A 17,924-nucleotide genomic window follows, 5' to 3' on the forward strand; every position below is an offset into this window, starting at 1 on the left:
CATCTTTGGGAAGGCAGGTATGAAGAAAACTGGATGGCATATTCCCTCTCTGCCAGACAGCTGACCCGCTGGTCTGTGGTGATGCTGCATCATTTATGGTAAAAGGGGGAATAGACGGAACAAAAAAAATGGGGTTGCTGGAGAGGGAGAGATCGATTCGACACTCCTGACTGTGCCATCAAAACTGTGGCTTGTGTCCCTGTGGGCCCTTCTGGTGGCCCTGAGTTTGTTGGCCTGAACAGCACCTGCCTATCCTGTTGCACCTTCTAGTACCATCCATTTGCGGCTGCGGAAACTGTCTTTGCTGTGGACGGGGGTTGAAATGCCTGAGTTGGTTGGCAGGCGTATGAAGGCCCAATGAGTGCAGGGTGGCCCTGGAGTCTTTCAGACTATGCAGTCTCTTATCTGTATTGTCTGAGAAGAGGGTAGGGCCATCAAAGGAGAGGCCCTGGATTGTTTGCTGAACCTCATGTGGCAGGCCCAAAACCTGCAACCATGCCTGCCTGTGCATTGCCAGTCCAGAAGCCATAACCCTTGTGGCAGCATCCACAGCATCTAGTGCCGCCTGCAGGGCTGCCCTTGAGACCAGTTTGTTCTCCTAACCTGGAATGGACATGAGCAATCACTCGAAGAAGAACAATATGTGTTGGTTCTTGTGTTGCCCTTGATAGAAAAATTGAAATTCATGATGTTAAGTTGGAATGGGGGGGGGGTGCAAACGAAACTGGCAACTGTTCAGCTGTAGTGTTCTGTCATTGATCTTCTTGGGCCTATCTTGAAGTAGTTGGTTTCTGGGTATTCGTCTGGCCTTGTCAATCGCTTTTTTCACTTTTTCCAGTGTGTAATTAAGTTTTATAAATGCTTTTATAAGCTCTCTACCAAGCAGTTATAAAACTTAATCTCCCACCCAGAGAAGACAATGCTGTTATACAATGTACACATGAACCGGTCAGTGAACACTTCAGTGGAGTGGGCCATACTGTTAAAGACCTGAGATTTGTGTCTTAGAACAAAGAGACTTTAAAAACAGATTAGATGGAGAAAGTTCTGAACTGGAATTCATATACAAATTCAACACATTAACACTTGGTATGAACAGAGACACCAATTACCTGACACATTACAAGGACTGGTTCCCTTCCTTTCATGCTTATAATTATCTCAGACAGGACGTTTAACAGTTCCCACCACTCGGCCCCCTCTTTCAGTCCTATATACTTGATTTGTCGGTTTTTATTGCAGTTTTTTTGTGGACATCTGTACTTATAAATGTCAGTCTGTACTGGAAGTGAGATTGTCTAATGAAGTGGGTCTGTCCCACGAAAGCTCACCACCAGATAAATCATTTTTCTAGTCTTTAAAGTGCTACATTTCTGCTGTTTTGTTTTGTAGCAATCTCCAAGGTTCTTTTACTTTGGGTATCCAGCCAACAAGAGGCTATTTACAGTAGATTCAATAATATGTTTTTATTAATATTATTTTAATATTAATATGATTAATTATATGTTTTTATGTTTTTATTAGGGATGTACTGAACATGCCAAGAGGTTAATTAAGTAATTTAAATGCCATAAAAGACCAAGGATCAGTTTACTTTTTTTTTCATTGCAAAGTGGAGGCTTTGAGCCTAATTCTCATTTACATTAAGGCCCCCTTCATGTCACATTGGTGGAGTGAAAGAAAGGTTACTCACCGTAGTAACGGTGGTTCTTCGAGATGTGTCCCCGTGGGTGCTCCACATTAGGTGTCGGGCTCGCCCGGCGCCACAGATCGCATCTTCCAAGCAGTTTCTGCCGGACCGCGCATGCGCCGGTGCGCGCCACTCCCCCGCGCACTCCCGGCCACGTGCGCGATCCGGTCCCCGCCAGTTCCTTGACCAACCGCCTCGGATGCTCCTGCAAAACACTAAACAGAGATCCGAAGCGGGGAGGATGGGCGGGTAGTGGAGCACCCACGGGGACACATCTCGAAGAACCACCGTTACTACGGTGAGTAAACTTTCTTTCTTCTTCGAGTGTCCCCGTGGGTGCTCCACATTAGGTGACTACCCAGCAGTAACCCAAGATAGGAGGTGGGTAATCGGAGTATGTGCAGCTTGTCCCCGAGAGGACCGCTGTCGAGAGATGGGTATCCTCTTGGAATACCCTGTGAAGGGCGTAATGTTTGGCGAAGGTGTCACAGGATGACCAGGTCGCCACTCTGCAAATGTCTTTTAGCGCAACGCCCTTGAAAAAGGGGTGTTGATGCTGCCACCGCCCTAGTGGAATGAGCTCTGGGCATGGCCAGGAAAGGAGTCTTTTTGAGTTTGTAGCACTTTTTAATGCAAGATACAATGTGCTTCGAGATTCTCTGCGAAGAGAGACATTCTCCTTTTGATTTGGGAGCGATAGAGACTAGGAGTCTATCCATTCTCTGGAAGGACTTGGTCCTGTCTATATAGAAAGCTAGCGCCTCCTCACGTCCAGGAGGCGTAGGCGCACCTCTTTGTCAGAGTTATGAGGCTTTGGATAAAACGAGGGTAAACAATAGGTTCGTTAGTATGAAACTCAGAAGAAACTTTAGGAACAAAGGCTGGATGCAGCCGTATGGTTACCGCCTCCTTGGAAAAAACAGCGCAGGGTGGCGTTGCCATAACTGCCGCAAGCTCGCTCACCCTGCGAGCTGACGTGATTGCGAGAAGAGAGGTCGTCTTTATCATAAGGAGGCAGAGGGAAACCGTGGCCAAAGGCTCGAACGGTGGTCCCCTTTCCGCATTAAGCACCAGGTCCAAGTTCCACGAAGGTGAAAGCGGTTTCCGAGGGGGGGGTATAGGTTTACCAGCCCTTTAAGGAACCTGGTAACCATGGGATGGGCGAACACCGTGTGCCCTGTCTCTCCGTGTCTGAATGCCAAAAAGGTGGCAAGGTGGACCTTAAACGAGGATAGCGAGAGTCCTCCTCTCTTGAGGTCCAGTAAATACTCTAATATCACAGCCATAGGCACCGAAAGGGGGGCTAGCTGTTTGGTAGAACACCATGCCGTAAAGCGAGTCCATTGCTGCTTGTAGGTCTTCCTGGTGGAAGTCCTCCTGCTACTTTCTAGGACTTGCTGCACTTCCTCCGTACATGTGCTCTCTAGGGAGCTGAGCCATGGATTAACCACGTTTGTAGTCGCAGGCCTTGGGGGTGCGGATGCACTATGGACCCCTGGGCTTGCGTGAGCAGATCCGGCGCCACCGGAAGGGGCATCGGTGGCCGGTCCGACATGCGCAGGAGTAGGGGGAACCATTGCTGTCAATCCCACGTTGGGACTATCAGGATCATTCAGGCTCCTTCCCTCCTGGCTTTCTGCAACACCTTGTGGATGAGCACTGTGGGAGGGAAAGCGTAAAGCAGGGGGCCCCTCCAAGAGATCGTGAAGGCGTCCCTCAGGGACCCCCGTCCCAGTCCTGCCCTGGAGCAGAATCGTGGGCACTTCTTGTTGTGCTGAGTAGCAAACAGGTCTATCTGGGGAAAAACCCCATGCATGAAAAATCAGTTGCAGCAGATCGGGACGGATCTGCCACTCGTGCGTGAGTGCGAAAACGCCTGCTCAGCTGGTCTGCCTGCACATTGTGAGCGCCTGGGAAGTACGAGGCTTCCAGGGTTATATTGTTGGCGATGCAGCAGTTTCACGACCGGACTGCTTCTGCACATAAGGCACGGGACCGAGCTCCTCCTCGCCGATTCATATAAAACATGGTGGAGGTATTGTCTATACTGATCCCGACTACTTTGCCTTTTATATGGTCTTGAAAGTGTCTGCAGGCGTTGAACACTGCTCTGAGCTCCAGTATATTTGTGTGCAGTGACTGCTCCGTGGAGGACCACAGCCCTTGCGTCACCTCTTCGCCCATGTGTGCTCCCCACCCTATGAGGGAGGTGTCTGTAGTAAGAAAAACCAATATGTGTGGTTGGTGGAAGGGTACCCCTGTTAGCAGGTTCTCGGGGTTTACCCACCATTGCAGGGATTTGCGCACCTCTGTTGTGGGCGACGCCACCCTGTGAACAGTGTGTGCTGCCGGGTTGTATACGCTCGCCAGCCAGTGCTGCATGCTGCGCATGGGTAACCTGGCGTTCTGTTGTACGAACACCGCTGCTGCCATGTGGCCCAGCAGCTGTAAGCACGTCAGAACCAGCACCGTAGGGCTGAAGGTGAAGACTTGCACGAGGGAGCCGACGGCCCGAAAGGGAGTCTCTGGTAGATACGCCCTCGCTGTAATAGAATTTATGCGTGCCCCTACGAACTCTATGTCCTGCGTGGGGTCTATCTTTGATTTTGTCAGATTGATAACCAGGCCAAGCGAGAGAACGTGCCTGTTGTGACGCATATTATGCGTAGTACCTCCTCCTTCGAGGCCCCTTTGAGTAGGCAGTCATCCGGATACTGGAATATAAATACCCCCTGTCTGTGCAGGTAGGCTGACACCACTGCCAAGGGCTTGGTGAAGACTCTGGGGGCCGAGGAGAGGCCAAACGGTAGGACCTTGTATTGAAAATGTTCTTTGCCTACCATGAGAAACCAGAGGAATCGTAGGTGAGCCGGATGAATAGTTATGTGAAAATACGCGTCTTATAAGTCGAGGGCTGCGAACCAATCTCCATCGTATAGTGCCGTAAGGATGGAGGCGATTGTGATCATCCGAAAGCGTTGCTTGCGCAGGTACCGGTTGAGGCCTCAAAAATCTAAGATGGACCTCCCGCCTCCTGTCTTTTTCCCCGTGAGGAAGTACCTGGAGTAGAACCCTCTCCCTTGCAGTTGCTCCGGCACTCTTTCCACTGCCCCTATGAGCATGAGATGGTCTACCTCCTGCGTGAGCCTCGCCACGTGGGAGGCTTCCTGGAGGTGGGGCCTGGGTGGAGTGACTGGAAGGGGATGGCGTACCCCGTGGCTATGATCTCCAGCACCCATTTGTCTGTGGTGATCCTTCGTCACTGGTTATAGAATGGTCGGAGGCGATGGTGGAATAACCGCTTCGGATGACCTTGCGACGGTAGTGATGGCGCAGCCCTGGATCTGTGTGTCAAACTTGTGGCCTGTGGCCCTGCCCCGAGGACGCACGGCTGTGTTGGGAACGACGCCTGGGAGTTCTGTACTGCTGGTGCTGTTGATGTCGCCCTTGCTCGTAACCCCTGTGGTACTGGGGACGCTGTTGCTGAGTCCGCAACATCCAGGGCGATCTGAACTCCCATCCTCGAGGCCGCGTAGCCTTCTTGCATGATGGCCTTGAGCACTGGTTTCTTGCCCTCTGGAAGCGAGTCCATGAGGGAGGTTAACCTAATGTGGTTATCGAAATTATTGTTCGCTAGATGCGCTGCGTAATTTGCCATTCGCAACAGTAGAGTGGAGGAGGAGTAGACCTTTCTGCCCAACAGCTCTAGCTTTTTGGCATGTTTGTCTGTTCCCCCACATTGCGACGACTGCACCACCAAGGAATTTGGTTGTGGGTGGCTGAACAGGAACTCCGTGCCCTTTGTCGGCACGAAGTTTTTTTTTTTTTTTTTTTTTTTCCGCTCTCTTGTGGACAGGCGGAATAGTCGCAGGAGTCTGCCATATCATAGTGGCAGACTCCAAGATTGCGTCATTAAGCGGTATTGCTATTTTGGAGGAGGCCGGAGGTCTCAGATTTTTGAGGAGCTTATGGTGTTTCTCTTGCACCTTATCTGTCTGGATGCCTTGCGTGAAGGCCACCCTCGTAAAACAGCTCTTGGAAGTGTTTGAGATCGTCCGGAGGATGGACGTCCCCCGGGGCCGTAGCCTCATCCGGGGAGGAGAGCGAGGAACCACTGGGATACATCTCTGTGGACCCTTCCGGTTCCTGCTGGTGATGGTACACCCTCTCACTAGAGGTTTGCGAGGGAAAATCTCGGGGTTCCGTAACCAGTCCCCCCTGAGATGCTTGAGTCTCTGTCCCCGGTCGCAATTGCCCTCGGGGGGTACGAGATCGTTTGTGGGGATCTTTCCCTGGTAGATAGCCGATGGTGTCTATGCCCCGCGTGGTAGGGGCGACCATGGCAGTATAGGCACTGTTCTTGGGAAGGTGACCTAGACCACTCCCTTGGTGCATACCCTCTGCGTCTGGGGGAGGGCTGGAGAGAGCGATTTTGCATAATAGTCCAGCGGTTCAAACCCCAGGAAGGGTGAAGGTGGTCCCAGCCAGGGTGAGGCTGGTTGCAAAAAATGGAGAAGGGGGCTCCGGGTAGGCTAGGGGGGACCCCTGCCTTCTGGTTGGAGTCTGTAACATAAGCGGAGGGCTGTGAGAAAGCAACTCCACAGCCCTGTGCAGAGAGGGGCTGCAATGCCTCCTCTTGTGTGCAGCCTTTCCCCTCCCTTGAGGAGGTAACTCTGCCCCCTGACGTACAGGGGATCCCGCCCCCGTGCGCACCGAGCTCGGCACGCTGGAGGGCGGTGCCGCAGGTGCGGTGTGCTCCGGTGCCTGCAGGCTGCGTGCCTGCGCGCTCTGCACCGCCGGTTCCCCGGGGGTCGGTGCCGCTGCCTGCGGTGCCGCCGGTACCGGCGCTTGTTTAGCCGCCGCCCTGCCTGCGGTGCCGGGCGGCTGGCTGATTATCGGAGGCTGAGCCGCTTCCACGTGGCTCTCCGTGCCGCCGCCGATCAGCTGTTGCTGCGGCTGGGGGCTGCTCGCTCCTCCCGTCCCACTCGCTATTGTTGCCGGCAGGGATCGGGCTGGGGAGGCTTTCCTCCGTTTTTGGCAGCTTTCCTTTTATGGGCCCCGCAGGGTCCCTCCTGCTGCGGCCGCTCCGGCACATCTGGCTGGAGGGCCTTATGAAAAGCAGTTTTAAGCCGCTGCCCTGCTTGCGGTGCAGGGCGGCTGGCTGATCATCGGAGGCTGAGCCGCTTCCACGTGGCTCTCCCTGCCGCCGCCGATCAGCTGTTGCTGCGGCTGGGGGCTGTGCGCTCCTCCCGTCCCGCTCGCTGTTGCTGCCGGCAGGGATCGGGCTGGGGAGACTTTCCTCCGTTTCTGCGCTGATGGAGTGAGGGAGGCAGCTTTCCTTTTATGGGCCCCGGAGGGTCCCTCCTGCTGCGGCCGCTCCGGCATGTCTGGCTGGAGGGCCTTATCAAAAGCAGCATATTAAGCCGCATCTCCCTGTCTCTCCTTAATCGCCTCTCGGCAGGACTCACATTTTTTAAAGCCTGAAGAGGACATTGTTGGTGAGTCTTTGAGTTTTATTAAGTGGGTACTTAGCACCTTCTTTGTGCTGTTTTCCCCGTCCGATGGCCTGCCTCAGCAGGAGGGCTGATGGCCGTAGCTCCTGGCCTCCGGCGGTTGTTACTGGGACTGGCTGAAGCTGTCCCGCTCCTAGTTTGTTTGTTGTTGTTTGTTCTTTTTTTTTTTTTTTTTTTTTTTTTTGCAAAATAACAACCGGCTAACTCATAGTAGCCTAAGTATCTGAAAAAAACTTTGAAAGAAAAACAGATAAAATCGTTGAATACGCTATTTGGCCTTAGCCTAGTCGGATTCCGTCTGCAGCCGACGGCGGTTAAGAGGAACTGGCGGGGACCGGATCGTGCACGTGGCCGGGAGCGCGCGGGGGAGTGGCGCGCACCGGCGCATGCGCGGTCCGGCAGAAACTGCTTGGAAGATCCGATCTGCGGCGCCGGGCGAGCCCGACACCTAATGTGGAGCACCCACGGGGACACTCGAAGAAGAATGAAAGTTTTGCTGACTTTTATGGCTTCTTTGCAAAGTGTGATAAAGAATGTGGCTCTTTGACGGTCTCCCAGTCAAGCTGAAAGATGGGATGACGTGGAGCTGATTTTCCATGGAGGCTGAAGGCATTTGGGCAGGCAGAATGTCTCCATGGAAGTATGCTTGGAGGTGGATCTTACACCTTTTTGAGGTGCAGCTTACAGCTTCACTTAATGTGGCAGGTTGAGAAGTTCATGCCCAGTACAGTCATGCCTCCTTCTGGGCACTGACAGCGTTAACATTTCCCTTGCACTCGAGGAAAGCAAACAGCAAGAATCAGCCTGACTCTTTCATTCATTCCCCTTCCCTATGCCGTATCCAATGCACAGCATGATGCAGCTACAGTCTATACCAAGCCAGGGTTCAACTCCATCCTTTATAAAGCCATAGCACCATGTCCTCAGATTTGCCCAACATTCTGTGTGTCTCTTGACACAAACTTCCTTTTGGACTTCTGCATTCACTTGCTTCATTTGATCCACGTATGACACCAGGATTGTGCTCAAAATGGCAGGTCATATTAAAAATAATTCTCTGCATAATAAAAATGACAGTATGTAGCACATATTTAAAATGGAGCTGTATTCTGTGAAGTGTATTGCTCAGGAGATTTCTTCAGTTAATCGACCCCTTGGTGGTATTTTTTTCCCAGCAAGAAATGATCTGACATAGTGTCTGAATTTCATACAATAACTGGTTTGAAATGTTTTCCTGCCTTCCTCTGTTACAGCCTCCCACAATGCCCATTAAGTAGAAGAGAAATCAGTAAAATTTGCAGTAAGATGGTGTCTAATGCGGTACTATCCCAGCCCTTCTTTGCAGCAGCCTTCCAGATATCAGTAGTGCAGAACAAAGAGTATATTATAGTATGCAGTAGAAGCTCAGAGTTGCAAACGCCAGTGTTTCAAACTGGCTGGTTGACTGCACAGCTCATTAGGAACTGGAAATATGCAATCCGCCAGTGACAGAGATTAAAAAAAAGAAAAAAAATACAATAAGGTGGTAGATAACAAAAAAAGGGGCAGGTATTGGGTGTTCACAGCTCTCATCGGCTGTGGATCACCATTCTTGGCCAATGGGAGCTGTGGGAATCAGCACAGACTGGGGCACTGCTTTCCACCACTCCCACAGCCAACGAGAGCGGTGATTGCCTGATAGCGGCAGAGGCACAGGTAAATATGAAGGTGGGAGCTCACCAGGGACTAACCCTGGTGGACCGCATCCAGCCTTCAGGCTGTTATTTGCAAACCCCTGACACAGACTGCTAAAAAGGTGGAGGGGAGGAGAGCACAGCATTTTTCTTCTTCATAGTAAAGCAACTGCCCCAGGACCCTATGGTACAGAAGGCCTGAAACTCCCAGCTGCTGCTGCTACTATTGCAGCAGTGGTAGCGGCTGGAGCTGGGACCTTTGAATCACTGCCAAAGTGCCATGTGGCATAATCCAGGCAGAACTGAGGGCTGCCTATCCCAAGCCCTGCCTCTTCCACCCGAGGCCCCACCTGTTCAGGGGGCATGCGCCAAGGCTGTCTGCTCTCCCTCACTTCCCACCGCCAGTGTTGCCCAGGAGCCTGGCCAGGCTGTCAGCCCTGCTGGGAAGGTTTTGAAGCTGTACTAAGTCAATGTTCAGCTGTAAACCTTAGAAAGAACAGCCATAACATTTTGTTCACTTCAGAATTACAAACAGCCCCCATTCCAAATGCACTCATAACTCTGTCGTTCTTCTGTCCCACAAACATCGGTGCAAATCACCAGGGCATGTTTCTGCTGGTAATTAAACTAACACCAGTTAACTGCTGATCTTGCCAAATGATTAGATGAGGTGGGATGATGGAACACCTGTGTATCAGCTTCATTGGTTTGGAGTGTAGGCCCTTCTGTCTATAGGAGCTTCTGACTTCTACTGGGAGGATCCTATGTGCTGCAGTCTGGCTCTAGAAACTACAACTCCCATGGTGCCTTGGGAAGAAAAAGAAAAGGAAACTGTGGCTTTTTGCCAGACAATGTGAGAAGATGAGGATTTCTACTTTTTGGGAAGCCAGGGCCACATGTTGAGGTCATACTGTGGCCTGCGATCAAACAGACCAGGGCAGATGTGGAGCCTTTTCCCAATCCAGAAACTGCTACTAGAAGCAACAGGCTGCTAAAGTACTGGGCAAAGAAATTGCTGTAATTATCTGTGCCTGTTAGAGTGCTATAGGGCCAGCTCCAAGTAGAGAGGGGCTGTTGAGCTTGCTGCCTTGCCTGGACTGACATATAAAACTATTACCATATAACCCAGGTGAAGACCTGCAAGCATGCCAACTCAAGCAGGTATCTGCAGCTCTGCACCTAAGGAGTGTACACTCTGGGATGGGATAACTGATAGCAGTGTAAATGCCAGTTAGATAAGTTTTATTTATGTACTGTACACTTTGTCAATTGCTTTTATTCAAATTTCATAGAATCATAGGGCTGGAAGGGACCTCTGGAGGGTCATCGAATCCAGCCCTCTGATTCAAGCAGGGTCATCCCTAACTAAGTCATCCCAGACAGGACTCTGTCAAGCTGGGACTTAAAAACCTCTAGAGATGGTGGTTCCACCACCTCTCCAGGCAACGCATTCCTTGCTTCACCAGCTTCCTGGTGAAGTAGTTTTTCCTAATATCCAACCTACTTCTCTCCTTCTGTAATTCAGACCATTGCTCCTTGTTCTGCCATCCGTGACCACTGACAACAGCTTCTCTCCATTCTCTTTAGAGCTCCCCTTCAGGAAGTTGAAAGCTGCTATTAAATCACCCCTCAGTCTTCTCTTTTGTAAACTAAAGAAGCCCAAATCCCTCAGCTTCTCCTCATAGGTTATGTGCTCCAGCCCATTAATCATTTTCATTTCCCTCACTGAACCTGCTCCAGCACATCCACATTCTTTCTATACTGGAGGGTCCAAAACTGGACACAATACTGCAGATGTGGCCTCACCAGTGCTGAACAGAGAGGAACAACCACTTCTTTAGGTCTGCTCAAAATGCTCCTCCTAATGCACCCCAGTATGTTGTTAGCCTTCTTGGCTACAAGGGCACACTGTTTACTCATATCTGGCGTTCATCCACCATAATCCCTTGGTCCCTTTCTGCTGTAGTGCTGCTTAGCCACTCGGTTCCCAGCCTATAACAATGCTTGGGATTCTTACGTCCCTGGTGCAAGACTCTCCATTTCTCCTTGTTGAACTGCATCAGATTTCTTTTGGCCCAATCCTCTAATTTGTCCAGCTCACTCTGGATCCTATCTCTACCCTCCAACTTATCTACCTCTCACCCTAGCTTGGTGTCGTCCACAAACTTGGTCATTAATAGTGTTGAAGAACACCAGCACCAGAACCAAGCCCTGAGGCACTCCACTTGAAACTGACCACCATCCACCACTGAGCCATTGACCACTGCACATTGGGCCCAATCATCAAGCCAGCTTTCTAGCCTCTTACAATCCATGTATCCAATCCATACTTCCATAACTTGTGGGCAAGAATGTTGTGGGAGAATGTATCAAAAGTTTTGCTGAAGTCAAGGTATATTATATCCACTGAGTTCTTCATGTCCACAGAACCTGTTACCTCATCATAGAAGCTAATCAGATTGGTTAGGCGCAACTTGTCCTTGGTGAATCCATGTTGACTACTTTTGATTACTTTCTCCTCTTCCAAGTGCTCCAAAATAGACTCAGTGAGGATCCTCTCCATTATTTTCCCAGAGACTAAAGTAAGGATGACTGGTCTAGAGCTCCCTGGATTGTCCTTTAGAAATAAGAGACTACAGCAAAGGGGTGGAAAGGGGATTCCCAACTATCCAACATCACCATTGGGACACTCAGTATCTCTTTTAATATTAAAACCATCAGGTGTGCAGACACACTAGTGAGAGTTGACTGCTCCCAAGTAATCCAGGACAGAAAATAGGGGTTTCAGGAGCATGGCGGAAAGGGGCCTAGTTCATTGTCATTTTGTTGTATTTAAAAGTATCTCAAGTCTGCAGCAAGCCTTGTTCATTCTCTATCTCCACCCCCTCCTCCTCATGTGCATCTTCTACTGGTGGTGCTTTAAAATTTCAGAATCCTCTCCCAACGCACATTGTTACATACTGTTCAGTGTTTCAGGGTATGTCTACACTACACGGAAGATCAATTCTGACTGGATCAGTCTTCTGGAGCTCAATTTTGTGTACCTGGTAGAGATGCACGAAATTGAACTATCAGGGGTCAGCAGTCAACCCGTGTATTCCTCAATAGCATGAGGCATAAGGGAGGTCAATGGGAGATTTTTCTCCAGTCAACTTACCTCTGTGAAGACAGCCAGGAAAGTTGATTGCAGATAAGTCAATTCTAGCAACACAATTTCTGTAGCTAGAGTTGTGTATCTGCAATCGACTTACCTGCCCTGTATAGACTGTGCCTTAGAAGCATGGCCTGACGTTGTCTGTAGCCGGTTGTAGCAGGTTTCCGTACACACATGCATCTCTTTGACAATTCCCCCCCTCCCCGACACCTTTTATATTTACCTGTCTCTGCTCTCAGAAGAATTGAAGCACTTGTACATGAGCTAGGGAAAAAGGTAAGTACACAATGAGAAAAATGTATTTCCCTTTCCATTTCATCATTAAAATAACCTGGAATGAGAGAGAGCAGAGGCTGAGAGAAAGGTCATCAGGCTGAGAGAAAGCAGACCCTAGGTTCAGTTCTTGGCTCAATGACAGATCTGCTCTGGGATCTTGGGTAAGTCAGGTTACATCATGATGCTTCAGTTTTCCCTTCTATAAAATGAGCTAGTGGTACTTAGCTCACCTTTGTTAAAGCACTTTGAGCTCCATGGACTGAGTGATGGACTTGACTCTTATATTTTCCTTGTAATTATCAAATGAAGCAAGACAATCATGTCTAGGTCCGTGGTTTTCACACTGGTGTGCCATGAGAACTGTCCAAGTGTGCTGTGAAATTCTGTCATTTTCCCTGCCCTGTGGCTCTTTGCCGTGCTGCTTGAACCCAAGCTTGCATGGGGTTTGTCAGTTTTGCTGCCATGATGGCTCTTTACTGTTTGTGAAAATGTTGACCCCGCTGGACCCCATTCACACTGGGAGGCAGCTGAAATGCTGCTGTCCAGCCTGAATGAGCTGGCAGGGAGCTCACCCCCTACTCCCTGCTATGGCAAGGCAGAGGGAGGGAGCCTTTTTGAGCTGGGACATGGTTTAAAGGCTGCGTACCAGCTCCAACAGGCTGGTGGGGAAGGGAGCCTGCTTCCAGTGGTTGCTCATTTACTCAACATCCCTAGCCTGGCATTGAGCAGATTTTGAAACTGTGTCTGGGCTCGCTTTCTAAGTCAGTGTATGCTGTGATGGATTGGAAACATTAATGCATTTGATCCTTGTTTAGCTTGTTGTATGCACTGCTATTTTGCAAACTCTCTAGTAAGAGTTTAACCAAGTCAATGTAAGTAAATGTGGCATTTATGCGCAATCAGTTCAGCTGAAAAAATGTGCCATTGAGCTGTTTGTCTGATTGAAGTGTGCCATGTTACTGAGAAGGCTGGGGACTACTGGTCTAGGCAATTGACTCAGGGCAATATTTGGCTCTGAATCTGACCCTTCCTACATTTCAAGGTGTGAGGACAGTTAGCCCTGCTATATGTGCCCCATCTGCACCCAGGGTGATAAACAGTCCACTGTCCCAAAGAAACACAACAGACCTTGACTGGACTGTCTAGTTTAGAGCATGAAACCTAAAAGAATTGACTGGTAAACAGTGCTCCTGCTCTCCTAGGTCCTCCAGCTCCCCCTCAAGATATTACCATACAGTCTGGGTCCACATCAGCAACAATACAGGTGTCCTGGAAACCACCAACTCTTACATCCACTGGGACCTCCAATGGAGCAAATGTTACTGGCTATGGTGTTTATGCAAAAGGTCAAAGGGTAAGTAAGCTTTCTTTTGCCAGTTGTGCTCAGCAGCTATGGCTATGCAGTTAGATTAGCAACTCTTCAAAGTGTGCTGAGTTGATTTGGGTTTCATTGCCGCTGCCTTGTTAATTCGTTATTTCTCTGGTTTGTAAATTGACAATGGAGCCCTTTTAGTCTATGGAAACTTACCAGGAAGATATAACAGTTCAGGCAAGCCAAGCAGACCGATATGAATCAAATCAGACCCACGGCGCTGATTATTGAAGCCTTTTGTACAATGCGTAACACTTTGCAAGCGCATATGAATATTTTCAAAGTCGGGGTGGGAGAAAATGTTTTTCATGCTTCTAAGTGGCATATTTATGTATTCAGGTGGCAGAAGTGATGTTTCCAACTGCGGAGAGTACCATCGTGGAGCTAATGAGAATACGAAATGTAGAGGCTAAGGAGGTTACAGTGAGAACACTTTCTGCACAAGGGGAATCTGTGGACTCTTCCTTTGCTTCCATTCCACCTGATCTACTGGTGCCTCCAATCCTTCACTCTAGGACTGTTCCCAAATTAAAGCCATTAGCAAGTGCCGGGGCCCCAGATACCAAAGATGAACATTTAAAAACAGATGAGTCATGGGAGCAGACTCGTTCAGCATCCCCCATTCATGGACACACGTTGGAGCCCCCTGTCCCCAACTTTCATAGCCCACTTCATGGAAGGAGGTCTCCCTCGCCTAATCGAATACTCCCCCAGCCTCAAGGCACACCTGTCCCAAATACAGTTGCTAAAGCCATGGCAAGAGAAGCTGCCCAGCGAGTTGCAGAGAGCAACAGGGTAAGGCAAACGCTTTCTTACACATTGTCATATAGAGTGACTTGGTTGGAGATCATTTAGAGAGGAGAAAGGGCTTAAAAATAGGTCACGTTTTGTATGAAGGTTCCATTTGTAAATATTTTATAAAGAGTTAATAACTGACTAATAAAAAGTTAATCAATTGTTTCAGAGTCCTTTAGGTCTGTAGGTTATTTATAACTATGTCATAGAACAATCTAGAACACTTTCTACTGAGGGGTTTACAGCACTGATAAGACCATATCTTTAGATGGAATCTTATGTGAATGAAATCAATGAAACCTAAAGCTTACATAGTTGATTAAAACCTTTATAAACCAGTTATAAATGCAACACTAACATAAATCCTGCACAAAATCTGTTCCCAGATGTTTGAAGACATGCTCTTCCCATAAAGCAGAGATATTGTAATGTGCTGTCCCTTGAGCCCTTGTTGATAATCCCAAATTATATCCTCCCCTTATCGTCTCTTTACCAAGCTGAAAAATCCTAGTCTTATTAATCTCTCCTCATATGGCAGCCATTCCATACTCTTAATCATTTTTGTTGCCCTTTTCTGAACTTTTTACAATATCAGGTTATCTTATTTGAGTTGATGCAACCACATCTGCACACAATATTTAAGATGTGGATGTACCGTGGATTTATATAGAGGCTATAAAATATTCTCCATCTTAGGGTACATCTATACTATCCAGCAGATCGACCCTGACTGGCCTGATATTCTGGGGTTAAATTTCAGGCACATTGTAGGGATGTGGAAAATAAAACTATATGGGGTCGACAGATAAGTTGGTCATAGATACATCAATTCCAGCCACACTAGATATGTAGATACGTCAGTTCTAGACTTGAAGGTCTAGAGTAGACCTGGCCTTATTCTCTTTCCCTTTCGTGATGGTTCCCAACATTCTATTTGCTTTTTTGACTGCTGCTGCACATTGAGTGGATGTTTTCTGCAAACTATCCACAATGATACCAAGATCTCTCTCTTGATGGGGTAACAGCTAATTTGGTCCCCATCATTTTATAAATATAGTTGTACTGTTTTTATATTGTATATGTATATGCCACTTGGGCACTTATCTTGGTTAAAACAGTGAGTAACAAAATATTGAGCCTTCGGCCTCAGGGCTTGGGAACAGAGCCACAAAATACCATGGAAAGTTTGACCACAAAGCCTCCAGAGCTTGCTGATGCTGAGCTCTGGCAGTTCACCAGAGAGCAGGTTGCAGAGATGCAGGCCTTTTGTTCACTTCCATCGCTGCATTTGCTGAGTTTAACTGCAGATCATTCCCAGAGAGTTAAGCCCAAGAACAGGCACCCAGAGCACTCTGGGTGAAAGAAGCGTCTAAGAGGGAGAGTAGTGAGCGGTGACATCTCCTAACCCAGGTTACTCCCCTAGCAGTGTGAACACTGACACATATAAGGGCTTACTACATCATTACTGATGCATCAGAGTACACCAGATGTGAATAGGTAGTACAGAAGGCTGTGTTCCTGTCAGTGGCCAGAGGTGATTCACTGACCTAGCAACCAGCTGGAGCGCTGTAATGCCAAAGGCTAGGAGATTTCTCTCACGAAACTCTCCAGTCTGATGTGGCTCTCCATAAGCTGCTGTTACTTTTGTTGACAGAATTTGGTCCTTATGCAGTAGCATATCTGACATAAACATCCACCCCATCAAAAAAAGGGCTGAATTAACGTGCTCATCTTAATGGCCAATGTCCCCCGCAAGCAAATCCTTGAATAGTGAGACAGGACAGAAATACACACATCTCAGATCTGGAAGAGACAGTGGGAGGTCATCAAGTTCAGTCCCCTGCCCTCTTGGCAGGGCCAAGCACCATCCCTGATGGAATTTTTTTTTAATCTATTTGCTGCAGACCCATAAATGGCCTCCTCAAGGATTGAGCTCACAACCCTGGATTTTGTATGTCAATGCTAAACCACTGGGTTATCCCTGCCCTGTACACAGTATAGGTGTTGCTTTCATCTTGCCCTCAAATTAAGCTGCCTGGCAGTTTCAGGGCCTGTCCCAGTGCGATGAACTGGACAGTCTCAAAAATAAACCCACCAAAAACATTCCTGAAAACATTTGATCGTTTCCTACATGGAGTAATTTCCATAGACCACAGTTTTTAAAATGTCAGGTGATACTCGGAGTTAAATAGTTTATTTTGCTATTAATATCCTTGCTTGAAATTCCCTGTGAACAAATTAAATTATAGCACATGGGTAATGCTCCGCATAGGAATAACTATGCATGACTGTCACATTGTGCTTTGTTTACCATCCAAACTCCACAGAGAACAATGTCAGAAATAGATATGTATGGAGTGCTGTTGGTATTGTGGCTTATGTTCTTTATAGTGGTTTCTTTGTTGTGATGAATATTAAATGATACAATTATGCAGGCTCTTCGGGGCAGTCTATCCCCACAAACACAGCTCGTAATGAAATAAGTGCTAAAGCAATAACTAACAACTGAAGGAGAGTAAAGTGAAGATATATACTTCAGGGGGAAGGATCTAAGTTTTTGGATAAGCTCACAAAGGCTATGGGCTGTTCGTGATGTGGCAAGATCTCACCTTGAGGCGGTTCTGCAGAAGGCCATCGCCTCAGCAGGGAAAGGACAGCCAGAAGGATAAGTGTGGCAATTGGGAAGAGCACAGAGCGACAGAGGTTCTCTGAAGTGTTATAGGCTCCAGTCCTGCAGGGCACTTAAATGTATGCTTATGTCCATCTTTGTTCAGCAGAGCATTTAGGGATATTTCACAGAAGTCCGAAGATGAGAAAAGACGAACATGTGTTTAATTTTCAGGTTTTTTTAAAACTCCTGATACAAATTCTAAGACATGTTTAATTGGAACTAAGCAAAAGTTCAGGGGCTAGATTCACTCTGGGATGACCCATCTTTTGCCCAGCAGCTCCTGTGGTACATGATCTTCAATAGGGGAAAGTCCCATTGTATGAGGTGGCAATGGTGCAAGTCACTGCAGTCCCAGTGTACCTCTAGCCAGAAAGCTGAATGGTGTGGACTGAGAAGGCTTGTGGTCAGCAGGATCTAGTGATCGAGGGTGAAATTCACCATGGTGCAGAGGGTCAGCACAAGTGCTTGCTCCTTCACGATAACGCTTATGCGAGGTGTCAGGGGTGCTCAGACCCAAAGGCTGGTTCTACACTCTCACTCTCCCATTGGAGGTGGCATTGTAATGAGGCAATTCAAAGCAGGCTAATGTGGCGCTAACGTGCATGTTCACTGTCTCATTAACATAATGGAGGCTGTGTGAATTTTGAAGTGCAGACTTGGAGTTGCAGATTGACAGTGTAGACACAGGCAGCTTTGAAATAAGTGCCCACTTCGACATTCCCTTGCTTTGGTCTAGTTCTGCAAGAGAATGTCAAAGTGAGGCACTTATTTTGAAGCTGC

General features: G+C 48.3%; 1 protein-coding gene across 18 annotated transcripts in view; it reads left to right on the forward strand.

The window, feature by feature from the left end:
* Positions 1-17,924, forward strand: part of RIMBP2 (RIMS binding protein 2) — a 485,649-nt gene that overhangs the window by 418,525 nt on the left and 49,200 nt on the right. For all 18 annotated transcript variants that reach the window (XM_075012504.1, XM_075012509.1, XM_075012514.1 and 15 more), the window contains 2 exons: positions 13,509-13,660; positions 14,018-14,473. In XM_075012504.1, the coding sequence (XP_074868605.1) occupies positions 13,509-13,660; positions 14,018-14,473 (608 nt within the window). The remainder of the gene's footprint in view (positions 1-13,508; positions 13,661-14,017; positions 14,474-17,924) is intronic.

The sequence above is a fragment of the Carettochelys insculpta genome, chromosome 18 (genome assembly GCF_033958435.1).
Source record: "Carettochelys insculpta isolate YL-2023 chromosome 18, ASM3395843v1, whole genome shotgun sequence".
NCBI lineage: Eukaryota > Metazoa > Chordata > Testudines > Carettochelyidae > Carettochelys > Carettochelys insculpta.